The sequence below is a fragment of the Nomascus leucogenys genome, chromosome 22a (assembly GCF_006542625.1).
Source record: "Nomascus leucogenys isolate Asia chromosome 22a, Asia_NLE_v1, whole genome shotgun sequence".
Lineage (NCBI taxonomy): Eukaryota > Metazoa > Chordata > Mammalia > Primates > Hylobatidae > Nomascus > Nomascus leucogenys.
In genome coordinates this window covers 29,520,895-29,548,069 of record NC_044402.1, presented here as the reverse complement: position 1 = coordinate 29,548,069, position 27,175 = coordinate 29,520,895, and the positions used below count along the sequence as shown (strand labels likewise).

The window sequence follows — 27,175 nt, the reverse complement described above, 5'->3', positions numbered from 1 at the left end:
TAATTTGCCTCCACTTTTGAAACCTTCCTCAAGATACTACCTGGTGCATGAGACTAGTGAGCTCTCAAAAACCTTGTCTTTTCTTTTTTTTTTTTTTTTTTTTTTCAGGTTTAGGAGGAAGGCTTCTGAAGAAATAGAAGAGTACGTTTCCAGTATTCTTATTCTTACGGTATCCTATGTTGATCTTGGTCAACAGTGCAGTCTTGGTGGTCATGATCTGTTCCACTTATGTTAAACACAGTGTTAGAAGTCTGGGGCTAGAATCATTTATGCCTGCTGAATCCAAGGTTTGGCTAATCCCGCTTCCTCAACTGAAGGTCTGGACCCTGGCATTGATGCCCATGTCCTATCTCCCACTATGTGGTTTTAGAATTATATGTCCAGGTATCAGGGTACTGGCCCATGCCTTCTGCATTATTGATACAGATGGGCAGAAGCAATACCAGCTTCTAAGCCTTGCCTTCTCGTAGGACTTATATCAGAAAAGAAAGAAGTTTTCTAGATAAAGGTGCTGTGAAGGTAGGGCCACCCAGTTTCCTGCTTCCAGGGGCGGAAGCTGCATTCATGTCATAGCCTTTGTGATGCTGTCCTCTGGAATAGTGCATCGCACAGCCTGTGCAACCACGCACGGCACACCCAGTGGCCTAATTAGGTTTGACCAGGTTGACAGAGAAAAGCAGGTTCAGGCACATTTTCATCTAGGAAAAAGAATGGATACAATAAACATTTGGGATGTTCCTTTCTGTGTTTGAAACTCATTTTTTGCTCTCTTTTTCTTCTTTTTTGGGGGCAGTTTTCGCCTCAGACCACAGAGCCTGAATGGATCAGATTATGAAGGAGGTAAGAGGCCCTTGGAGGAAGTCAAAAGGTCTTCTAGATGGGCCCCAGAACATTTCCTGGGCTGCAGCTAAGGCACTGTTGGCTGCATCATTACTGAAGACATTTGCAGTGGTCTCCTGACGCATGCTGATGCACATCTTCATGCCTTGCTGAATGCTGCCACCTCTACCTGGAGTATCTCTCCCTTCTTTATCTGATAATCCTGCTTATCCTTCAAAAGGTCAGCCAAAGCATCACCTCCCCTGAAACATCTTCCCTTCCCATCCCACTCCCTCTCTCACCGGATGTTCTTTCTCCATGCTCCTCTAACCTCTTTGGCAAACCAACATTGTAATAACATGGCCAATATTTACTAGGTGTTGACTATATCCCAAGCACTGTCCTTCCAGTTTACACATGTTAAAGCATTTTCTCTCACCACAACCCCCTAGTACTACTATTATCCCCATTTTACAGTTGTGGAAACGAAGGCATGGAGAGGTTAAGTAAGTTGCCCAAGGTCACAGAGTTGCTAAGTGAGTAGAGCCAGGATTTGAGTACAGTTAGGATGTACTGTGATTTAACTCTTTGTTGGCTTGACTGTTTTCCCACTAGACCTCTAAGCTTTTTGATGGCAGACAACACATGTTCTTTATCTTTGCATCTCCAGTGTGTGACGCATAGTAGTTAGTTAATGGCTAGCTATATAAATGCAGGGAAAACAGTACTAAAAAGGCAAGTAGCTGTGGCACAGTGGAAGCCTATGTTCAAATATCGGGAGAAAAGATGAAGTTTGTGTGTCTCTCTAAAATGAAGCCTTCTAGGGAGGAGATTATGTAGGGGATCCAAATTATTATTGTTATTATTATTTTTTGAGACAGAGTCTCGCTCTGTTACCCAGGCTGGAGTGCAGTGGTGCAATCTCAGCTCACTGAAACCTCTGCCTCCCAGGTTCAAGCGATTCTCTTGCCTCAGCCTCCCGAGTAGCTGGGGTTGCAGGTGCCCGCCACCACACCCAGCTAATTTTTTGTATTTTTAGTAGAGATGGGGTTTCATCACGTTGGCCGGGCTGGTCTCTAACACCTGACCTCAAGTGATCCTCGCACCTCGGCTTCCCAAAGTGCTGAGATTACAGCCGTGAGCCACCGCGCCCGGCCCCAAATTGTCAAAGCCTTTTTTTTAGCCACACTTATTTATAATTTTCACACTCCTTATTTGTTTGTGTAGAACCTAGTTTCTATCTGGCATCAGTTTCCTTCAGCCTGAAAAACTTTATCATTATTTTGTAGAACAGGTCATCTGGCAAGAAATTCTGTCTGCTTTATTTGTCTGAAAATGTCATCCTCAACTTCATACCAGACATGGAATTCTAGGCTGACAATTTTTTTCTTTTAGCATTTTAAATGGTTATTTTATTGTCTTTGGCCTTCTTTCTTTCTTCCCTCCCTCCCTCCCTCCCTTCTCTTCTCTTCTCTTCTCTTCTCTTCTCTTCTCTTCTTTCTTTTCTTTTCTTTTCTTTTCTTTTCTTTCCTTTCCTTTCCTTTCCTTTCCTTTCCTTTCCTTTCCTTTCCTTTCCTTTCCTTTCTTTTCCTCCTCTCCCCTCCCCTCCCCTCCCCTCTCTTTTCTTTTCTTTCTTTTTTTTTGAGACAGGCTTTCACTCCATCGTCCAGGCTGGAGTGCAGTGCCATGATCTTAGGCCCACTGCAACCTCCACCTCCTGGGTTTAAGTAATTCTCCTGCCTTAGCCTCCTGACTAGCTGGGACTACAGTCGCATGCCACCACACCCGGCTAATTTTTCTATTTTTAGTAGAGATGGAATTTCACCATGTTGCCCAGTCTGGTCTCAAACTCCTGACCTCAAGTGATCCACCCACTGTAATAGGCGTGAGCCACCTCGCCTGGCCTACATTGTTTCTGATGAGAAGACAATCATTATTCTTATCTTTGTTTCCCTGTATGTAATGTATCTTTCCCCCTATCTGCTTTTCAGATTTCTTCTCCATTATCAGTTATTTTCAGCAATTTGTTCATAATGTGCCTTGGTGTGTTTTTCTTTGTGTTTATCCTACTTGAACTTCTTGAGTCTGTGGATTTATAGTTGTCATCAGATTCAGAAAGTTTTAGCCAATATTTCTTTAAATATATTTTTCTTCCCTCCCACTTCTTCTGATTACAAGTATGTATGCCCACACAATTGTCTCCACAGCTCATTGAGGCTTGGTGTTTTTTGTTTTTAGTCTACTTTTTTTCTCAGTGCTTCAACTTGGATCATTTCTATTGCTGTGTAACTGGTCTTTTCTTCTACAGTGTCTAGTCTGCTTTTAAAAGCCCATCTAGTGAATTATTATTTCACATATTTTTTTTTCAGCTCTAGAAGCTCCATTTGGTTCCCTTTTGTGTATCTTCTATTCATCTTCTCATTCTGTGTATGTTTTCTTTCATCCTTGATAGTAGCCTTTATATAGACTGAGTATCCCTTATCCAAAATGTTTCGGATTTCAGATTTTTTCAGATTATGGCATATTTGCATTATGCTTATCTAGTTGAGCATCCCAAATCCCAAAATCCAAAATCTGAAATCCTCCAATATACATTTCCTTTGAGCATTATGTCAGTGCTCAAAAAGTTTTGGATTTTAGAGCATTTTGGATTCTCAGATTAGGGATGCTCAGCCTGTACTAGCTCTTTTCATGTTCTTTCGCTGTTAATTCCATTATATCTGTCTTTTCTGAGTCTGTTTCTATAACTGATTTTTCTTCTGGTTACAAGTAATATTTTTCTGCTTTTTTTTTTTTTTGCGGTGAGGGGGGCGGGGGACGGAGTCTCACTCTGTCTCCCAGGCTGGAGTGCAGTGACTCTATCTCGGCTCACTGCAAGCTCCGCCTCCTGGGTTCATGCCATTCTCCTGCCTCAGCCTCCCGAGTAGCTGGGACTACAGGTGCCTGCCACCACGCCCAGCTAATTTTTTGTATTTTTAGTAGAGACAGTGTTTCACCATGTTAGCCAGGATGGTCTCGATCTCCTGACCTCGTGATCCGCCTGCCTCAGCCTCCCAAAATGCTGGGATTACAGGTGTGAGCCACCATGCCTGGCCTGTTTTTCTGCTTCTTTACACGATTAGTAGGTTTTGATGATTGGATGCTGGACATTCTGAATATCATTATGTTGAGTCTGGATCTTGTCTTCCTTTAAAGACTGACATACAGACACTCTTCAACTTACAGTCTGGTTAAACCCATTGTGAGTTGAAAATATTGTAACATAAATCAAAATATCATAATCCATAACCCCCTCTTGAGTCAAGGACCACATTGAACGTGTATTGCTTTTGCACCATCATGAAGTTGAAAATGCGTTAAGTTGGTCAGGCGTGGTGGCTCATGCCTGTAATCCCAGCACTTTGGGAGGCCAAGGCGGGTGGATCGCCTGAGGTCAGGAGTTCGAGACCAGCCTGCCCAACATGGCGAAACCCCATCTCTTCTAAAAATACAAAAAGTTAGCTGGGCCTGGTGGCGGGCACCTGTAATCCCAGCTACTCGGGAGGCTGAAGCAGGAGAATCACTTGAACCTGGGAGGCAGAGGTTGCAGTGAGGCAGAGTTTGCACCACTGCACTCCAGCCTGGGCAACAGAGTGAGACCCCATCTCAAAAAAAAAAAAAAAGAAAGAAAATGCATTAAGTCAAACCATTGTAAATTGTGCACATCTGTATTTGTTTTGGTAAGCAGTTAATATATTTTCTTAAATCAATTTGAGCATTTTGAGAATTGTTTCAAAGCTTCGTTAGAGCAGGTCTACAGTTAGCCCTAAACACTAACGCCTGGTTGTTCAATAAGATCTCTGTACTCTAGCTGAGTGGAGCTGAGCCTCCTCCAGTTCTGTATAAGTGCTGGGGATTGTTCGGCTAGCACCTTTTCAGTAGTAATTGAAATATCATAATGCAGTCTATGGCCATACCACCCTGAATGCGCCAGATCTCGTCTGAAATATCATAATGCATAACCCCCTCTAAGTCAAGGAGGTTGTGCTCAAGTCTGCTCAGGCTTGTGGAGTTTCACCCTACAGAGGCACAGCTTAGTATCTAGCGGGTCTGGACTTGTAGAGCTTTTCCTCTCCATTAGCTTCCCCGTCTTTCAGACTTTGCTTCTAAAATTCCAGCCACTTAAGCCCCACTAAACTTCAGTCTCCCTTCAACTGAGTGAGACCTTCATGCTATGTGTGGGGCTCCCCCAAGCAGTGCCAAAATCCAGGAATGACCTCTAGTGAGCTACGGCTTACTTTATCTGTTTTCCTGCTCTCGGGAATCAAAGTCTTAGGCTGCTTATTATCCAGTGTCTGGAAACAGTAGTACCATATATTTTTCCTCCAATTTTCTAGTTGTTTATGGCAAAAGGGCAAGTCTAGTACCACATACTCTCTTATGGTGGGAAATGGAGTCTTAAGGCCTTTTTTTGGAACACCTTTGCATGTGACTGCATACAAAGAGAATTCAGTCTGTAAAACTTAGACAATTGTCTGATAATCACAAGACTAGGGAAAGGATCAAAAAGAACATCTATGAAATATTCTGGGATGGTGGTTAAAATGTATAATCCCAGGCTATGCACTAATCAGAAGCTAGAGCTGGGGAATCTGCATGAATTTAAGTAAGCTCCCCAGATGAATATTTGACAACTCTGTAGGGACTGAGGACCAGCGAGGGCAGGAGTCCTGTGAAAAAGTACTTCTGCCTCATCTCATTCTGGGCAGGTGTTGGGGGGCAGTAAAGATGAAAGAGTTGTCATTAGAGGTCAGAACACTCCACACTCTAAGATTTAGTAAGACCATACTCTCATCATTCTCCAGCCTTTTTCTTTGCTTTCCAGTATCTCTTCATGACAGATCTTCCTCCTTAGCACTACCTACTAACTTCCTTTTAGACTTCTCCACCCACTAATAATTCCCAATGACTATATTAAATATGACATCTTGCATTTCTGCTCTCGGAGTCTGTTTTCCCAGATAGGTACCTAAGATGTCTTTTGCCAGTGCCAAATTGTCAGCTCAGAGATTGGTGGCTGCTGGCCACACTTGTGATCTGCCTGTCATCGCAGACTGCTTCTTCAGCCATTGGTTGCATAGGACAGTAAGGTGACCATCCAAGAGGATGTACCCAAGGACTGAAGGAGGTAGAGTGTCTGCCAGATGTGAGCAAAGCGGGTAGGTGGTTAAGGAGCAGTGTGCATGGAAATTGTAATGCTAGAGCAACGATTCTAGAGCCTCTGGTTTGAACCGGCATGAGGGACAGTAGTAATGAAGGCTGGTTGTTTGTAGTGTGAGGATCTGGCCAGTCTTGGAGGTGTGTAGAAGTGAGTAAAGGGCAGGTTGTTTCCTGCAGGACGTCTTCTTTGGACAGCCTCAGTCCCCAGTTGCTCATGTTTTGTATTTGTTCAAAGCACCAAGAGACTTGTGTTTTAAGTAAGAAAGCATTAAACTCAGGAAAAAGGATTTTAGAGTTCTTTTGCAGAAACTTCTAAATGGAAACACAAGAAAACAAATTGATAATCTACAGAATTATCTGGACTTGTACTCTTCTCCAGGGTTTTCTCCACCCTGCCTTAAACCTATTCCCAACTCCCTTGAAAAGACTTCTGAAATTCTACTTTCTCTACTTTTTTCATCATGGAAATACTAAATTTCAAGGAGTAACTGCTAAATGTTATAGCAAAATCCTCTGAGCACTGAAGTTTACACATGTTATAAATACATGGAATTAGAAAGTTGTACTGGCTGCCATCGGGGCATCATCACTTTAGGATCAAATTGTTGCACCTTTAAGGAACTCTAGGACACCTTGTCCAGACCTGTCCTTTGTCATGTTAAGAAAGTGAAGTTCAGAGATTATTATATAAAATAACAGGACTCAAAGAGAGAAACTCTGGTCCTCTGACTTCCAGGACAATCTGCTGTCATGCCCCAGTGTCCACCAACATCACCATCATCATCATTTACTACCAAACACTACATTTTCTCTCATTTACTTCTCAAAACAAATCAGTAGGAAAGTTTTGAAAAATCAACTTTACTAAGGCCTGATTTGTATACAATAAACGATATCCTTATTAAAGTGTACAATTTAGGTTTTCACAGATGTCTATACCTGTGAAACCCCTGCCACAAGACAGAACATTCCCATCACCCAGAAGTTCCTCCATGCCCCTTCCAGCCCATCCTTCCTCTCTCTCCCTGGGCCTCAAACAACTACTGATGTGTTGTTCATACTATAGAGTAGCTTGCGGTTTCTAGAATTTTATATAAATGGAAGCATAAGTATTTACTCTTTTGCACCTGGCTTTTTTTTTTCACTCAGTGTAATGATTTTGAGATTCATCTAAGCTGTTGCATACATCATTAGCCTGTGTATTTTCATTGCTGAATAATATTCCATTCTATGGACATACCACGGTATGTTCAGTTGTTGATACGCATTTAGATTGTTTATTATCCCCATTTAATTTATTATTTATTTTAAAAAAAATTTAAGAGATGGGATCTGTGTTGACCAGGCTGGCCTCAAACTCCTGGGCTTAACCAGTCCTTCCACCTCGGTTTCCCAAAGTGCTGGACTACAGGCATATGCCACTGTGCCCAGCTCATTAACTCCATTTTAAAGCAGACTAAGGCAAAGAAAGGTAACCTTACCTAAGGCCAGACAACTAATAAATGGTAGCACCAGGGTCTGAATATGGATCTTGACCTCAGGGCCCTCGTTCTTAGCCTCCGGGCTCTAACAAATGGTACAACTCTCAGATACACTGGCGTCTCCTTCCACAGGTAGTTTGTATTAATGTCAGCTTCCAGATTTGTAATATAGAGTGCCTAGAATGATTGATGGGCTGCTTAATAAAATTTCATTAAGGAAGGAAAGAAGAAAGATACCTATTTTCAAGAATACCTCTAGTATTTTTTCCTCCTTCATAAACTTGATATGTGAAATTTGCGATTTGGCCTTTATTTTGGCCCTGGAGGTTTGAAGCATAAAACCCTTTCTTGTCAGAGAGGGCTCCTGCTTTTACCCTCCAGGAGGGATGCCTCTTCTCCAACATAAATCTGTTTTCCATGCAGTTATGCTTGAGTCCTTTAATGGAAAATCAGTTCATATGTTACACTTCACACTTGACTTAGTCCATTTCACTGTATATGAATGTTTAGAATCCATTATGCAGTAGGAATCATATGTTACATATAACTAGTTTCTAGAATTATCTTTGCTCAGAGAATTACTTGGTTGGCTAGTGAAGGCTGCTGCTTTGAACTTAGAATATCCAGTGGGTGGGGAAACTCGGGAATGATTTCCCTGAATCATCCATGGACGTCCATTCAGCAATGACATTAAGCAGATCTTTGGGCACCTGTAAGGAAACCTAGTGGTTCCTAATAAAATCACATCCAGGCTCTTTGAGGTGGTCTGTGCAAGGAGCACTATCACTTAGGAAGGGGCTGATCACTCTCTTACACTTGTAGGGATATGTGATTGGTGACCAATTTCAAAGGACAAGATGTGAATATTAGAGAATAGAAATGAGGATCTAAGGTCAGGGCCCTTTCCCAGTAGACAGTCTCCTTCCACTACCAGCCTTGGAGATTAGACTTTATTGAGGAAAGCCAGCAGCTTTTCATCCGACGCCTCCTGTGGCCTGTATTGCTCTAGATGCTGGAGTTAGTGATGAATGAGACAGTCCTTGCCCTTCAGGAGCTTCTGATCCAGTAAGGAAATGCCCTTCCTTCTCTTTCTTTCGGTCTTTCATAGACAACTTTCAGGAGACATGTCTCTCTCTCTATGTATATTGCTCAGCATTCAGCCTCCCTTGCTTCATCCATGGTACGTGTTGCTTATTCTTTCCTTGGGAAGATGCATGCTGTCTTCCAGACCTCTGATGCCTAGGGTTAGAAGACAAGCATTTTCTCCATCCATTGATGCTTCAGGCTTTCTAAAAAGAGAAAAGAAAAATAGAAGAGAGGCCAGGTACAGTGGCTCACGCCTGTAATCTCAGCACTTTGGGAGACCGAGGTGGGTGGATCACCTGAGGTCAGGAGTTCGAGACCAACCTGGCCAACATGGTGAAATCTTGTCTCTACTAAAAATTTTAAAAAAATTAGTCATGTGTGGTGGTGCATGCCTGTAATCCAAGCTACTCAGGAGGCTGAGGCAGGAGAATCACTTGAACCCAGGAGGTGGAGGTTGCAGTGAGCCAAGATCACACTACTGCACTCACCACTGCACTCCAGCCTGGGAGACAGAGTGAGACTCCTCAAAAAAAAAAAAAAAAAGAGAAAAGGAGCTTTGAAGATTGGGTGTGTTTTCAGAAATGGAGAGTGAGTGACATCAGAGGTGGCTTTGGGATCTATTGCTTAACCAGAATGTACTACATGGGGACTATTTGCAAGACCACGACCAGGCTACCAGCTCAGACTCTGTTAGAAGCCAGGCAGATAATGTAAACCCGTGAAACAGAAAAGTGTAAAATAAAGGATGGTGGGGCCTGTGGTGAACCCAGAGAGGAGATGCCTGGCATAGCTTAAAATTTTTCAAATTCATGTTTTTAAAAATGACAGGAATAATTTTTAAAAACACTTCATAAGCAGGACAAAATGTATCTACAAGTTGGATTAGACCTTTAGGAGCTGATGTGCAAATCTTTCACCAGACCTCTTGGGGCACTGCTCTGAAGGAGCACAGAACTTTGTTGGGGGGACAAGGCATAAAAGGTAAAAGGCACTGCAAAAGTTCCATAGCTAAGACAACAGTTTAGTGGATGGCAAAGGCAGCAAATGGTCATTCCTGTGTTAGTGGCTTACATTACTAATGGCCATGAGTTCAGAAGAGGAACTGATCCCTGAGGGCTGAGAACACTTCAGGAGAAAGGAAGAGCGTGTGCTGGGTCTTGAAGGATGGATAAGAGTTGGCTAGCTAGGGAAGAATGTGAAAGACCTTCCAAGGAAGGATGTCTGGCATAAGAGACTCCACATGGAGAATGAATACGGAATTTATAGTAACCAGAAGAGAAGCTGATTCAGCAGAGATAGGTCTTGATTCTGGTCCTTTCCCAACTACAATACTCATCCTCCCCACATAAACTGCCTTTGATTAAGTTATGAAGATTGCCACTCACGTAATTTGCTGATTCTAGGTAGAATTACCCACAACTATAGCTGACACAATGCTTCAGGGAAGTGGGGATTCATGATTCTGGAGAATAGCTGGAGAATGATGGACAGCCAGAGCCCCAAATGACCTCATGGTCCCCAAACTGTAGGATGGCAAAACTGCTCTGTCTTACTGAGATGACCATCCTTCAGTGGCATAATCATCCATTCTTGCTCTTGGAATCAAGTTTCCAGCTTGCCCTAAGCCCTTTAGACTTCTTCTGTCATGGAAAGTTGTATGGTGTTAGAGAAAGAACATCAGATCTGGAGTAGGCTTGAACTCAGTCTCTACAAGTGACTTTAGGCAAGTCATTAGTTCATTTATTTGTTCGTTCATTTACAACCCCTTGATGAATATTGCTGAGTGTGATTGTGATGCATGGGGCTAAGCATGGGGACGCGATGTTGATCTGAATTCATTGTTCTTACCCTCATCCAGTTTACAATCTATTCAGGAAAACAGGGCTTAAACAAATAGTCACACAGCAAAATAAGTAAGGACAAACTGCGACTGAGTCCCCTGAAGGACGAGTGCACTGGGTGCTGTGAGAGAAATACCTGAGACTGGGCAATGTATAAAGAAAAAGATGCTCAACTGGCTCATGGTTCTGCAGGCTGTGCAGGAAGCACAGCAGCATCTGCTTCTGGGGAGGCCTCAGGAAGCTTCCACTCATGGCAGAAGGCAAAGGGGGAGCAGGCACGTCACGTGGCGAAAGCAGGAGCAAGAGAGAGAGGGAGGGGAGACGCTACACACTTTTAAACAACCAGAACTCCCTATCTCAAGGACAGCACCAAGGGAATGGAGACTTGATTTGGACTGGGGGATGAGAGAAAGCCACTCTAGAGAAATGACTTTTAAACTTCAACTTGAGGGCAGAGTAGAGTTGTCAGAAAAGGGGGGTATGAAGTCAGGGGCCAGGGAGGAGACTCCTAGAGAGGAGAGGAGACAGCAAGTGCTAAGTTATGTCCCCTCTCTAACCTCTTCCAGGCCTTCTTAGTCTCTTCCAGCTCTACAACCCAATTATCAGGAAGTCAACTCTGGATAGAAGGTGAGACTGAAGATGGGCATTGAGAGGCACACTGACAGGAGCAAACAAATTATCTTTTAAAAAAGATGAAGAATGTTCAGGTGGAATAATCTCTGAATATGCAATTAGATACGGACTCAACTTTCAAAAGTTCATCTCAGCGCTAAATTCAAGTTACAAAAGAATTTGCAAGCTCCAAAATATGTCCTTAAAAAGTAGAAAGTCTCTGAAAACAGGAGCCCAAAAAAAGGACTCAGTCTTGTGTTTAACCATTGCCTTTTAGCAGAGCCCAAGACTGAGTGGAGTTGTAGCTCCTTCCTCCTGGCAGCTGCCAGCTCTCAGGAACCTGGGCATGCCTCACCCCCACAGGAGAGGGCTGTGCTCCTTTGCATCCTGAGGTCCAGTTTTGGCAGAATTGAATACCTCAAAACCTTAGGAATAGTAAATCCTTCTGGCGAACCAAAAAGTGTTTAATTCCTAAAGGACAAGCTGGGTTGAGCCACTTCTAGCCAGGGGCAATTGAAGACTTAATTCTGCAAGCGTAGCAATCTGGATGATCTGAAAGTGCTAAGTTTAAGGGTAATTGCTCAATTTTCTATCCATGTCAACAGGGAAAACAGGTAAAAGTGACTGAACACAGCCAGGCAATGAGGCTGGAAGAGATGTGAGATGCTAGGCTGTCAATGGAATTAGAAAAATGTTACCTGTAGAGGACTGTCGTCCCGCTGTCTCTCCCTCTTCCCATTCATCTGTCTCCAGGCTTTCTAACTCTCTTTTGGACTCTCTCTTGTTTTTTGCTTAATTCTTTCACCATATCCTTCATCCCTTCTTCTTCAAACAGCAGAGTCACTCTGAGCCAAAACAGCTTTGTCATAGAGAGAAAGTAGAAAGAACTCTTTAAAAACTAATCAACGGAAACCCTGATGGCTCAACTCCACTCTCACTTAGTAAGAACATTTCATTATGTTGGCATTGCTTCCTTAGGCTTAATATAGCATATGAGACTTCCTAGGTGGTTCCTAAACCTGGTTCCTTGGCCTCCCTAATTTTTAAAAAATGATTGTAACTACTTGATATCGTTTAGATATGTGTCCCCGCCCAAGTCTCAAGTTGAATTGTAATCCCCAGTATTGGAGGTGGGGCCTAGTGGGAGGTGACTGGATTATGGGGCTGGCTTTCTCATGAATGGTTTGGCACCATCCCCTTGGCGCTGTCCTCATGCTAGTGAGTGAGTTTGGGTTGTTTTAAGTGTGTGGTGCCTCCCCACCCCTCCCTCTTGCTCCTGCTTTCTCCATGTGATGTGCCTGCTCCCCCTTCACTTTCCGCCGTGATTGGAAGCTTCCTGAGGCCTCCCCAGAAGCAGAGGCTGCTGTGTTTCCTACACAGCCTGTAGAACCATGAGCCAATTAAACCTCTTTTCTTTACAAATTACACAGTTTCAAGTATTTTTTTATAGCAATGCAAGAATGGCCTAACATACTACTTCTGATGTTTTATCAAATAACACTCCTTAAACTCAATTTGTTTTCCTAAGTTCAGAGTTACTAGGACTAGACATTAAGGTCTTTCTCAGTCTCCCTAACCTTTCCTAACACATGCGCATGTAGGAACTCCACATCCATCGTGGGAATGGGGGCTGGGTGAGGTGGATTGGTGCTTACTGGTCCAAGGACTAAGCTGCCCTCTCTTTTGTCTCAGTGCCTTGTTAAACGTTGGTCTGTTTACAGGATATTGAGTAAGAAATTTGAAAAATCATTCTTGTAGGAAATAATATTGGTAATTAATGTTTGTGTTTACCGTGAGCCAGGCGTTATGCCGACTGCACTACCTGCCGTACTTCAGTTAATCCTCACAATTCTAAGGAGACACAGTGATTCTCACCATCTTACAGAGGAGGAAACCAAAACTTTATGAAGTTAAATAACTCATCGAGGTCACATGGCTAATAAGCAGCGATGTGCTCTCCAGGTGCGGGGGAAGGTCCTGATTGGTAGTGTTTGCCAAGTCTGTGGTGTAAATACTCCCACCATGATTGATTTCAAACTCCCAACATGACATCACTGATTTCAGAGGTGGGAAGAGATGGGCAGCAGCACCATCACACGGTCTTTACTTCCTCCATACAGGTACACGATAGGCACACATAGCCTCAAGATCACAGATAATAGGAAAATAGTTAAATTCAGGAAATGGTGAGTTTTGAGTATTTATTATCTTTCTTTTTAATATAATTTACTTAATTATAAGAATGTATAATTTCATCTTTAATGATGTTTCCGTTTGACAACCTGCAGGCAAAATTCCTAAGAATTTAGCAAGTGGCTCTTTGGGGCCGGTGCGAGCTGCTCCAGCACACCACAGCTGGGAAATGGTGGTGCTGGGACTCGGACGTGGTCTTTGTGTCTCCTACCTCCCCACCCCCTGCCGTTCACAGCCCTACTTATGGAGGAGGCCCATCTCCACCTATTTTCCAGCCGCCTGTTGCATATCAGCTCCCCCATCGCGATTCTCAGCTTTACTTCTTGGCCATGTCCTCAGTTCTGTTGCTCCTCTCATTGTCAAGTCTTGTCTCCAGCAGGGCCTGGGCTGGCTAGAGACAAACACAAGAGACCAGGTCTTTAAAGCTCTCGTGACCTGAAGCAGAATCTTCAGGTTTGACCATTCCTCTCTTTTTTCCATCAAATCCATGGAGATTACTTTTACATGATGAGTTCAAGAGTGCCTGTGCTAAATCCTCCAGAGGCAAGAACCTATTTTAGGGCTGGAAGAGTTTCACTGGGCTTGTACAGATCGCAGTGTGAGTATTGGAGAGTTTGGGAGGTTTGGTGAGAACTGAAATTCCACAGAGCACCACTGGGCCATGAGACTTGACCAGACCTCCTCTTGCATTGGCAGGGCTAGGCCAGAGTCCCTAACTATGCCCTGAAATGTCTGGGTCACACCAGGCTTTCCGAACATACCATCACGAACATCCCTGCTCAAAACAAGGTTGACAGTAGTAACGTCTGTGGGATTCCATTTTCCTTGTTATGTGAGCAGCTTGCTTGCGTGCATCTGAAGAGGTAGAATGTGAAGAATGAAAATGGAAGTCTTGTGCACAAATGCATGTTTTAAACAAAGCAGGTTGTATTAACCTTCCTCCAGGAACACAGAGAGAAAGCTCTGTCAGCATTCTGTCATGCTGTAGTCTTTAGGAGGATTGTGATTAATAGCAAATCATCCAGCATTGAGCACTGACAAAAGTAAAAGAGTTAAATCTCCCCAAAAATCATTATAGAGATCAGGGTTTGTATGCTGTAACTTCTTGGATTCTGTCCCCATTTAATACAGAAGACAGGATCAGGATAGGACAAAGCCAATCCTATTTAGTTTTGTGAGACTGTCCCAGATGTGACTGTACGTGGTGTTTCAGCTTTCAGGAAGAGGCACGAGCACTTCTTCACCTCCACACAGTTGTGACAGGAGCGGGTGAATGAGGATGCGAGCAGGAGAGCGGCCTTAGATGGATGAGGACCACTGCCCAGGGAGATCTTAGACTGCTTTGATTTTTATTTGACCAGAAAGAAAGAGAGGCTCAGTATTCTAGGGTGTCTGTTTCCAGTGACAGGGACTATATAAAGAAAAGGCAGCATGTTCTCTGCAATGGAAAAAGATAGGTGGAGTTGTAGAGTTGCTCCAAATAGTCTTTGTAACCCAGAACACAGCAGGTTTGGCCTGGGATGACTGGTGACTGTCTGTGCTCTCCTAAATAGAAGGCTGTGGTTCATTTCTCCATTTGAAGGCTGGCAGCTAGCTGTTGCCTAGGTGAGATGGGAAGGGACAGGCATGTTTGTGCATCTGAGGTTGGACTTAGGACATCACTTGGCCCTCAGTTGGAGAAGTCTTTTCCTTCTGACACATCACGCATGGAGATAAGTTTCTAAAGGAGGACCTGAGGCAGCAAAACCTACATAGGGCAGAAATCTGGGGAAGAGGTAATAGGGAATCCTCTGACCCTCGCAAGAGGCAAACTTCATGGCCAAGTGACACGTCTTCCTTTCGTGCTTTAGGCTCTACCAGCTTTCTGAACATTCAGAGATGTCCAGTGTGTGCGCATGTGCACACATCTCTGTGTGTGTGTACTTGCCTATATACACACGCAGGAGGACACAGTGTGATTCCTGAGTCCATAAGTGTGGTTGACAGACTAGGTTTACCTAAAAGACCCTTTAAGAGAAAGCTCTTGAAAGATGATTACAGAATTGAGACACCATCATTTAAAAGTGCCCGAGGCGAACTCCTTTGAAAATTGCAGCAGCGGAGGGACAGAGAAAGAGCCCCGCCGCCCTTGATTGTTGCGCTGCTCCCTCAGGACCCGTTCTCCCCCTCCCCACCTTTCTCATCTGATAAGAGAGCGAGCAGCAGTAAGACTCCTCATCTGTCTTATGAAAATTCGATTCCGAGTGGCTGTGATCAAAACCAGCTGGCTGTCACCAGCAGTGGCCTTGCACAGAGGGAGCCGCTCAGAAGCATTCCGTATGTGGGGGTGTCACGGGTGGCACTGATCAAAGGAGCATTTTTTTAATAAATATATATAAGGAAAAATACAAAACCTAAGGATTTAGAATAAAAGCAGTGTAGTTTGTCTTGTTTTTCTCAGTGTAACATGAAGAGGATGAAATAGAATCAGATATGCCTGGTTTCTAATGTTCTTCCACTGGCGGCTCTGAGAAGGTGCGCTCTGTCACATTAATACCAGATCACTCATCTTGGGCCTTATTGAAGAGAGTGGAGAGTTCCTCGGCTTCCGTTCCTTCTAGCCACTTTATTTCTTCATCACGTTTAAAGTCCTTTACCCCTCCTTGTCCTTAACACATTTCCACAGATGAAAGCTGGGGCCTCCACGAGGCTCTGAGAGAGCTACTGCAGGACTGCGTTCTTCGTTTCCTTCAATTGACAGTAACCAGCGGGCCATACTCCCTAAAGGTCACCTGGGCAGATGACGCCAGGCTCCTCTTCAGAATGGGGTCATTTGAGACTGCTAGGCTGTTCCCTATGGAGAGTCCTCTCAGGGCGCTGCCTGACTCTCAGGCCTGCAAGGCTGAGTCCTGGCTGCTGCCACCTTGCATTGCCAATACTGATACTTGTATAACCTTCAGTGGACCTGGATGGGATGACAGGAACATTGCTGTCTAGAGGATGACATTCGTGGCTCCTTCAGAAACATGCTAACATCCCTCTGTGGGTAACATAATGAGGTCCAGCATTCATACACCATAGTGTCTCCGGAGCCAAGTCGACGTGCTTATAAACCCCGTTCTTTGCTGAAGATCCAGCCAGATCCCAACTGTGCTGAGGCCTGACTGACCTCAGAAATGAAACTCAGTCCAAACCTCCCTCCCCAACCCATTGTCAGCCAAGAGGGCTGTCACAGCTTGGGGGACTGTGAGGAGCAATCAGCTATTTTGATCTTCCTCCTCTTAAGGTCTGTGATCTTTTTTCCCCAGCAGTATCAGGAGAGATTCAGTTTGGAGGAGCATGGAGGCATTTCACCGTATGGGCACCCCAAACTGGCACTGCAGAACAGGGCCTCCTCACCCTGTTTCCCCATCGCACGCCTCCTCAGGGACCTGCTCCTGCGTGGCTCCTGACCATATGCCCCGCTATGTCTGCAGGGCCACATGCATGCTGCGTGTGGTCAGTCCTGTTCCACACCTTTTGCAGCATGGCTCTGTAGCCACTGTCACAGTTTTCAGACTCTCTTTCTCCTACCTGCCAGTAACGAGCACAGCCCTGGACCCAGCTCTAATCAGGTGAAATCACAAGGGACACATCTTCATAAAGCACACCTGCCAGAGACCTGAGACGTGTTTGTGCCCCTTGTCCCCTGATTCGAGGAGTGCAGGGGACCGCTCAGGAGCTCCTCTGTGACTGCCTCTTTCCCTTGTTCCTTTGGGTGTTTGAAGCCTGTTGCCTCCTGCTTTCCCTTTTCTTTTCTCTTTTAAAAAATTCTCCATTTTTTGACTTAGAAAAAAAATTATTTATACGATTGAGATCCACTAATTAAAGCCATTTTCTGGTATTTGGTTACTGGAGCATTTGATGTCTCTCTGACAAGACCATGAAATGCACGGAGTGTCCACAGGGACAGAATTTGCTGAACACGGTTCTTTGTAAATGAGGGGACATAGTGTCACAGCAGCTCATGAATATGAAACGCCCATGATGCCACCTCAGTGGACTTGGGAACACAGATGAATCCTGTCATGTGCTAAATGAGACCAATTTCTTTCACTTAACTTCATCTTCAATCAGACCTTCTTCCATTTGCCTGTTTAAAATTCCCCATACGTGATGCAGAAGGTAACAGCATTCAGTAAAACAAAGTTTTGTAGCTGCAGAGAAAAATTATAATGATCTCTGGTTTTAAGTTGTCATCTCCTAAAAACATGGGCATTGTTTTCTTCCACTTGAGAGCTCTGAATGTCTGTTGACTTTGGGCACAGAATCAGGGGTTTGTCTGGACTGCTCTTGTTGGGGGTGTCCTTAAGCTGCATGTCCAGATCGCTTTCATGTGGATTGGTTGTTGAACTTGGCTGTGTATGGTAGATATGAGCCTTGAACAGCCTGTGAGTGCTCTGCAGTGGCCAGGGCACTGAGTGGGAAAGAAGTTTGGGAAGAGATTGTGTGTAACCAAACAGCATTTGCCTTTGGAAGCTCATTGAGTAAATGAAGTGAGTGGGGTGGTGTCATCATTAAGCACCCTGAGGAAGCTGGAAAGCTAAGCCCACCATTTGTATCATTTGCTCAGATGTCAAGGTGAGAAAGTGCTGGAGTACAGAAGAGACTTTATGTAATTCTCTAGAAGCCCTTCCGAACACGACCAGGGAATCCTATTCAGAAATCCCCAACCAAGAAAATTAGCAAAGAGTTAAGGGTTACAGAGAGGAAGAAGCTCCCTGCCTGAGGCATCTCTGCCTGGGTGGGACCCAGGGGACAGATTGGGGTGTCTCCTTTGTTCTAACCCTGCTGGAGTTAGATTTATACTCCACGTGAAGAGCTGGGTAGTACTTGGGATATACTCATTGCAAGCTGAGTCCAATCTAAGAAGTCACTTTCTGTTCTAGCGGTACCCAAACAGGCAAACGACAGCTGGATCTGAACACATGCTATCACAAAACGCATCACAGAGATTTGGGGCTGGCTTCATTGGAAGAGGCAGGTAGGCTTTTGACTGTCAGGCTACGGGAACTGAAAAGGATCCTTCTGGGACTTTGCTAGGTAATTAGCATTTTAGTGTGCGCATGTGATGATATTATCCATAATGAATGTATTTCAGGCCAAATGGCAGTTGCCCTCACATCCAACAGCTCACATCTTTGAAACCAGTTGTAATTGATCTATTGGTATTCCATAAGTTTCTATTTATTTAGGCAGCACCCATTTATTTCTGTGGTATCATCTGCTGAATGATTTTTTGGGTAGATGTGTGTTGGGTGTCGGCAGAGTAGTGTTCTAGTATCAAAATGAGTTTCCCATTTGGCGATCTCTTTTTTTGAAATAGATTTGTACTGCTGTTGCTGTGCGTTAATAAGCCTCTGTTGAGTGGTTCCAGAATGTGGAGATTGGTGAAGAGCAGTGTGACCCAGCCTCAGGATGGAAGCCAGATGGGCCATATTGGACCAAGTTTGAATGACTCTTCCTCTGAGACTTTGTCTCCACACGTCCATTGTTTCTTGGATATGCACAAGCCTTTCCCAGGGGACCTTGCAGCTCTGAAGGAAGCCAAAGCCTTTGCTATGATGTTATCAAATCCAGGAAGTAGCCAAGGATTACTCTTATTTGTTCTTATGAAATGAATCCTACTCAGGCAGCTTTAGGACTCAGTAGCAATTCTAATTGGAACAATGTAGAGAAGTAGAGAAGGTTGACATGGCTCTTCTGTGTGTGTCACTTCCTGACCTGAGGAGCATCTGTTGAATGCAGTTCTATTCAGTTGTTCCTAATTTTTCCAGTCCTTGGAATGCACAGATGCCTGGGATGTGGCATTGCTCTCAGCTAGTTCACCATCCAGGGGGCAGACTGGGGGAAAATTTCATGGATTCTACCTCCTGCAAGGTAGTGAGGGTTACCCTGTGGCCACGAATAAAGTATTATGGAAGGATAAAGTAGGAAGCTCTTATTTCTGCTTGTTAGATTCAGAAGTGATCCACTAAGGAAGGGACATGCATTTTCTGTCCTGCTTAGTCCCTCTGGATTTCCCCGCATCATGCCTTGGAAGGCGTCTGGTGTAGCCCAACCACAATGTCCCACCTTCAGTTTCTCCAGTGTTTCCAGTTACTTCTCACCGCTGAGCACCTTTGCACGTGTTGTTCCCCGCCTGGCTGAATCCTGCTTCTCCTTCAGCTTCAGCTGCCCTGTCCTCAATGCAGAAATATGTATTCTTCCTTCTTTAACTCCTCAACCCTAACCCTACTAACCCTAATCCCACACCCCCAAATTAAATCCTCTCTGGACTGGATTAAATGCATTGTGGAGCAATGTTCAATAGAATATTAGAAGGTCACTTAAAAGAAGTAAAATACATCTATATATTGATAAGGAAAGATACAAGCAAGGTGCAGAACAGTGTCTGTGTAGTGTGATCCCATTTGTGAGCATTTTTAAAAGGACATACGTGCTGTGTTATTCACGGATTCTTTTCAGCAAATAAATATGAAAAGATCGTTAACAGTGATTACTTCTAGGGAGATGACTGGGTCTCACAGAAGGGACATTTTTCATTTTAAACCTTTCTATAGCATTTTAATTTATTACTACCTATAATGTTACTTTTGTTTTAGAAAAATAATCAGATTTCCCTGTTGCTTTCCATCATGAAATCCAGTTGGTTTCCTTCTTTGTGTGTATTTTAATCTGTAAGCAGTACCTTTCTTTGTGTTTATTAGCCTCCACCAGACCGGTGCCCCATGAAAACAGGGACCATGTCTGTTTTATTTGCTGTTGTTACTGGCATGGTACCTTTCACATAGTGGGTGTTCCATCAGTATCCTTGAACGAATGAATGAAAGAATGAATGAACAAGCAGACAAATGGAGTTTCCTCATAGCGTGGCTGACTAGGCCCCACATGGGACAGAGAAGCAGGTTGAACAGCTGTGAGATAGCCAACGTCGAGGCAGGGAGCAGTGCACAAGGCAAGGAAGGAGTCTTCCATTTAAGCATCAGAGCTGGGGCAGAGAGCAGCGCGGCCGTGTGATGGTGGCACTGCCTGCTGGGGAAGCTGGGGATACCGGCTCCCATGGTGCCAGGGATGTCAACAGCCCTATTGCCTCACCTTCCCCTCCTCGGGCTGTTCAAAGTGTCTGGCCACCTCCTCCTCCTTGGGGCTAGTTTAATAAGATAGAGTTGGTGGAGATGGAGTCTCTGGGACTCTGATGTGGTGCCTTTTTTCCACTCTGCCCCATTTAGCCTTGTAGAGAAGTAGCGAGTCAGGGTGTATGGTAAGGGAGAGGACTTAGCATATCTCTAGTTATTGGAATCGAGAGAAAGACCCCAGAAGAGAGGATATTTAAGTTTCACAGGACGTTAAGTGAAAGCTGTCTCGACCATGGGCAGCTGTCTCACCCCTTCACTATAGGAGGAGGTGTCTTTGAAGGCATTTCACTTTTGAGAAGAAAGCCTGTGTGGGGCGTGGCAGGGCTCAGGCATCGCAGCCACATTGAAGTCTGTTACTCATAGTTTCACTCCATGCAAGCTGCTTCATCTTGCTTAGCCTCAGTGTTCTCTTCTGAAAAATGGCCATCACTGGGCAGGAGAAAATGAAGGTGGAGCCATATAGTTTCTCTACATATGTAATATTATAATATCGGTGAAGTCCATAAAAATAGTTATTGAATATTACATACTGATCACAGTGCTAGTATTTTATAAAGATCATTGCATTTAATACAGCAACTGACTGGGTGGGCGTGAGTCTGATCTTCATTGTATTGATGAAGAAACTGAGGCATAGAGAGAAAAAGTCACACAACTAGTAGGTGGTGGAGCCAGGGTTTGGAGCGGACCCTCCTTCCTCCAGAGCCTGCTTCTTAACCATGGAGCAAGGAGTTCTACACAGCACGCCCTGACCTCATTGCAGCTGTTCATGTTCTTCTCAGTATTAGCAACATTGAAGAAAAGGAAAATAAAGTAAACATAATTTTTGGATTTTTTAAAATGGTGGTTGCTTTTCAATAGTACCGTAACTGACTCCTGTCTTCCTTATATTGTCTCTGTTAAAATCGTGTGCTTTGCATGTCAAACTTTACAACCTGAATCAGGCTGCATCACCAGTCCACCTTTGCAGGTCATCACTGTCTCTTACTGGAGGCAGGCCGGATCACTGCTCAGAGGTAATTTTGTGAAGAAGCTAGTTTCCTAAGTCTGTTTTCCTTTTTCTGTGTTCGTTCATGGTATACGTGAGAGTGGGGGAGCGGGGACGGGGGAAGGAGATAAAGAGAAAAAAAAATTCCCCAGAACATATTATATGCTCATGAGCACTTGCCTGTGATTGTAAATCAGAAACTGTAAAATTGTGAAGTTCTTTGAAGTTTGCCCAAAACCTGCTCCGCAGACACCTGTTCTACTGGGGGCCGGAGTTGGATGGCCTGCCTCTGCTGCGATGGCTCAAGCTGTCACTGCACAAGAATGTTCCAGCTTGCCTTGGCCTGGCTGTCATCGCTGGCTCTGTCCCACTCAGGCGGTTCACCGGGTTCTGCTGGGCACCAGGCTTCCAATTAGAGAGAAATCCCACTGTGTGGCCAGCCCCACCAGCGCCACTCTGAGCGGCCCCTTTGCCAAGGCCTGAGCTGACCTCTGATCTGTCACAGATGGGCCAGCCCCACACTCTTTGTGCACATTTGGAGGAGGGGGTTGGGGATGAAGAGGGAAGCCCGTGGGGAGTGAGAGTGGACATTGGGCAGAAGTGCAATTCCTCAGAGCCCCAAGACGCTGGGCAGAGTTGACAGGACCCAAATGCTAAAGTTGTGGAGGGAAAGGGGAGTTTGGGAAGACCCTGTCCTGAGCCCTAAACTCAGCACGGGGCATTTTCTTACCAACTTCTGAATATTCATCTCAGGCTGGACTCTGCACCCGAGGAGAGCCAGGCGCACTCCAAAACTGTCATACTGCTGATGGTGCGTGCCACAGCCAGCTTCCTCCCTGTCCCTCCACAGGGCCTGTGCAGTCTTACCAGCCTGGGGAACGGCATTCTCAGCAGCCTGCACAATGGACTGCATTAATCACGGAGAACGGGAGGGAAAAAGAAAGCTAAATTTCTATTAGCATAAGAAATAGAATCTTAGAGCATTCCATCTCCAGTTCTCTAGCAGGATAGAGAGATATAATCTAAGCTCTGAACAGCGTCTTTCTAGCTATAAGACTTGGTAAATGTGGTTCATTATTTGGGGGGTGGTGGATGTGTCTCTTCTTTATTTTCCCTGTCAGCAATTTCTATTTTTATCCCTTTTCACTCTTTTTATCCCTTGTTTTCTCTGCCTGTCTCTTTCTGTTGAATTTTCTGTGTCTGTCTTTCCCTTGCATGCTCTCTTTTTCCAGGTACAACATCTGTGCCTCCACAGTCAGAAGTCATAATAAAGACACCAGGCTCGGAACTGACATTTCCATCCTCTGGCGTCACTTGACTAGAGTGATCGAAAAGTCTAAATCATGAATTGCCTGAAAGTGGCAAGGGTCTTCTCAGCTGTTCTTGAAATGATTTTCCACCTCTTTTAAAACTAAGATTGAATTCAATCCGTGAAAGCAGAAATGAAAGATGTCTTCACCAGTCTCTTTTTGGGATTTTTCCTTCTTTCCGTGTTTACAGTTGCTTTGGGAATTCCAGGACTGTCTCACCCCATCAGGCCTTTTTTCTTGCACCATCTCTCCCTTCTCCCCCACCCCTGACTGTTTAAAACAAAATCTCTCAACCAGTCAGTGATACTTACTTGGAGAAGGAAATGTTTCTTAAGGATGTTAGGTTGACCCATGAGAACATGGACAATTTTTGGTCACTTAAGCAAGTTGCCACAATTAAGGGATGGACTGGTTTCCCAGTTCTCTGTTTGCATGATTTTGTTGGATTGCTGAAAGAAATGGCCTCATGTCTCATCATATGTTGTCTGGAGAGTTCAGAGATGGGAAATCTTGAGACAGCAAGAAAAGCATGATCGTAGAATCAGCATACTGATTACATTAGACCTGGCAAATGGAGGCCTGGATCCCAGGGAGTCAGGCTATGTCACTAGGTAGAAGATGCCCTTGAGATGCAGGCTGAGGGCCCTGATGATTGCACTGCGGAGCTAATGCACATAGAGATCTGGGTCATGAGGAGTGGCACTCACTGCAACATCTGCTTTGTGACACTACACGTTCTCAGTTCCTCTGTCCCTGACCATGCCAGGCTCACTTGTCAGTTCCTCCTCTTTTCTTTCCTCTCCTCTAGTAAGCCCTTCGTTACATTTATTTCTTTACATTTCTCCTTGGAGATCCACTGCAGTGGCTCCTAACCTGTCGCACGCATCAGAATCACCAAGGAACGCCTGGGAAAAAAATCGGGATGCTTGAGCCCAACCCAGGAGGTTCTATCTCAGCAGGTTCTGGAGTGAGGCCTGGGATTCAGACATCGTTGAAACTCCACCTTCGATCCTACCCCTAGTTTGTATCTGAGTGTCCTTCCTGCCCCAGCCCACAGCCCCATGGCTGGTGTGTTGAAGGGGAATGAGTAAGAAGTGGAGAAGCAGGCACAATCCCTATGAGTTCTGCAGACAGTGTTGCCTCTGCCTCTCCTTGCAGATATTCCTATCATTCCGGATCTGGAGGAAGTACAGGAAGAAGACTTTGTTTTGCAGGTGGCAGCCCCTCCCAGGTAGGTTAAATCGGATGTGATTGGGGAGGCAAAGAACATGTGAATTAATACACTCCAGATATCATCTACAGTGGACCTTGATGTCAATCTGGATCTTTCTGGTGTTGGGCTCCATCCAGGGTTCCCATTTTGTTGTTCCCATTCTGGTCATCCCCAACTGTATACAAGGCTCTGGGGACGGTGGCCTGGCAGCACTCCTGGAACGGGTCCTGCCTGGGGTTCCCTCCTCTCGCTCTCTCTTTCCTTCAGCATCCAGATAAAGCGGGTGATGACCTATCGTGACCTGGACAATGACCTCATGAAGTACTCAGCCATTCAGACACTGGTGAGTGGAACAGCTTCTGCATAGAGAGGCAGGCTCCAAGCAACGGGCTTCAATCCATAGAGATTTCTCAGTTCCTCCCAAGCTATACAGCACCGCCACCAGTCCCCCGAGGCTGGCTGCCTGGCCCCCATACCTCTGCTGCAGGTTTTATCCTCGTTCATCTCACAGCAACCCTGGACCCAACATAGTCCAGTGTTTCTCAGTGCCAGGCTCCCACCTGCCTCCGTGGCTGCCCACGTGGCACCTGACGGCACCCTACTCCCCTCTGTCCCTGTGGATATACTGCTGTGACGCTCGGCCCTCCTGGTGCAGTCCTTTGCCCCAAAGCACGCCCAGCATGTAGGAAGCATAGCCTTCCCTCATTTCTCAGTGGGCATGTGGTTCATTCATGATTTTACTCTCTTGTGAAGGCATTCCTGCAGGTCTCAGTTTGGGAAGTTCTGACACACAAGAACTGATCCTGGTTTTGCGAGAAAGAGTTGCCTGAAAGCCCTCAAGGTGCTCAGCCTGACCTTTTTTGGTTTGCATTCACAGGATGGGGAGATCGACCTGAAACTCCTCACCAAAGTGCTCGCGCCAGAGCACGAAGTCCGGGAGGTACAGTGGTGGCAGCAATTCCCCGGTCTCTCAGCTCTGGCATTCCCATAACCAGCCGACTCCCCGGCTGGCCTGTGCCTCCCTGAGGCCTGGATGGGAGGGAGAAGTCAGCTACAGTTGAGGGAAAAGGCCTTTCTTTGTCTTACCCAGCGAAACCCTTCTTGGCAGGATGACGTCGGCTGGGACTGGGACCATCTGTTCACTGAGGTGTCCTCAGAGGTCCTCACTGAGTGGGACCCACTGCAGACGGAGAAGGAGGACCCTGCGGGGCAGGCCAGGCACACCTGAGCCCGTCACCCATGCTCTAGACATGAAGAAATGCAATGAGCTTAAAGCTAAAGAAGCTTGCAAGCAGCTCCGAATTTTTACCTGGAATATTTTGTAATAAAAATATTTATATTCAGTCAACCACATTGGATAATTCAATTGCAATAAATTGTTTTATTCTGTGCCATCTCCTCCATTTCTTTCCAGTCTCTTCTTGGAAAAATGTATCACAAGTGAAGGAGAACAGCTTTTAAACCAGCTGATAGGAGCTCAGAACTCGCGGCCTTGTTGCGGAGCATGTGGGAGAGTTCGATTCAGGCGGCCAAGGAGTGGGCACTCCTACTGAAAGTTGTTCACTTCTCGGGAGGTTTCAAACAGTTGCCCACTGGGGTTCTGGGGTGGGGCCTCCCTTCCCAGGGGTGCTCTGGGCCCTTTGTGACCTTAGTGATGCAGCACTGCCACCTGCATCATAGGCTTCCAGGCCTCTGCAGCAGAGGGAGGAGGCGGCGGGAGGGATAAGGAGACCCATTCTTCACTCGCATCAGGGTTTGGTGGCTGTTGTGACAACATTCTCCTTTCTCCCCTCTTCCTGCAACCCATGCCTTGAGCTCCAAAAGTCTACAGGTTCCCAGAGCCTCATTTCTGATTCTCATGGAAAGGGGCCAGCCAGCAGCCCTGAGAATTCCATGGAAGCCGTCTCATGGAGCCTGGGCCTCCCTTCTCCTTCTCCTTTTAGATATGTCGCAGCCATCTCCACCGCTGCAAGTATGATAACCGCCTGGTTCCAAGATGTGCTGAGATCAGGAGCAGAGTCTCACCCTTCTCCTAAACAGAGATGTCTTTTGTTTTTGTTTTTCTCTTTTCCTCCCTGAGACTTCTTATCTGAGGACAGAGCCCCTTCGCTGCCTGCTTCTCTTGGATGCGGCTTTGGGTTAGGCTGGCAGCAGCTAACTAAGGCCCACTCCTCGGCCGTAGGGAGCGCTGAGTGCTTCTCTTATCCTGCCTGGAAAGCCCTTCATTAAAATTCAGAAAAACAAAGAGGCTCAACACATCAAAAACCCACTGGGGGGTTATTTTTGTGTGACTACAGTGCCCTTCCCCGGCGAGCCACATGGCTGCGGAACAGGCAGAGCGAATGCTTGTCTGTTAATTATAAACTCGGGGATTTAGTGGCTTTAGGGTTCCATTTCCTCCTTTTCCAGAGTCACACTTTTAGCCCAGGCAGCCCCTCTTTGGAATAATTCCCATGGCCACTGAAAAGTTTCCATCCAGGCTGGTTTTGCTTGAGTCTACATCATTCTGAAACCCAAAGGAGAAAGGCTGTATTTCTACTCCCTTAATTACTGGAAATCCAACTGCCTCAGGACTCTGATAACCTTGGAGGTCTCCAGCCAGCCTGAGCAAGTGGCTAGGGGCCGACTTCCTTTCTCCCTTTATTTTACAACAACAGCAGCAACAAGATCTAACATGGAGCTCTCACTGCATGCCAGGTGCTGGGCTCAGCACATAGGAATGATCAGATTTCATCCTCACAGCCTCCCAGTAAAGCAGATGCTGTGGTTATCCCATTTTACAGATGAGGAAACTGAGACTCAGAGAGGTTAAGAGATTGCCCAAGATGATCCAGCTGAGTGGCAGAGCTGGAATTCCAAGTTCTGATGCCACAGCTCTTTAACACCTGTGTTTCTGTTACCCCCTGCTGCCTTCATCTTGGGAAAGTAATCTAGTTTATAGCAGACAGAATTACTGTCTTTCACTGGGAGAAAGAAGTCCACTGCCACCACCCCTCCCAGCCCCCACTCTCGCCTGTGGAGTGACCACAGAGCAGAGGGCTTCTGTCAGTCCCCTGGTGTGAAGCCTGGCAACATGGGTGAGCTCAAGAGCCCTGGCCCCAGGACAGTAGGACCTGGGTGGGAGCAGCTCTACGTTGAGCAAACTGAGCTCAGCCAAATCAGGTCCAGGCCACATGTGACTGAGTCTCCTCTCACTTGTCCTGTGCCCTGGCCACGTCCTGTCTGGGCTCTTTCCTTTACCCAGCATTTGTACCTCATGTCTTCAGGGTGCCAGAG

General features: G+C 45.5%; 1 protein-coding gene across 2 annotated transcripts in view; it reads left to right on the top strand.

Annotated features, from left to right (window-relative positions):
* The window catches only part of IFT43 (intraflagellar transport 43), a 95,814-nt gene extending 70,189 nt beyond the window's left edge, over positions 1–25,625 (top strand). The window contains exons 4-10 of one of the 2 annotated variants that reach the window (XR_004028023.1): positions 109–141; positions 794–840; positions 23,845–23,917; positions 24,167–24,242; positions 24,777–24,839; positions 25,008–25,186; positions 25,314–25,625. Coding sequence is in view for 1 of the 2 variants with exons in the window: in XM_030803993.1 (XP_030659853.1) it covers positions 109–141; positions 794–840; positions 23,845–23,917; positions 24,167–24,242; positions 24,777–24,839; positions 25,008–25,127 (412 nt within the window). In the remaining variant the exon portion in view is untranslated. The other variant, XM_030803993.1, reaches the window with a different exon arrangement.
* The last annotated feature ends 1,550 nt before the right edge of the window (positions 25,626–27,175 follow it).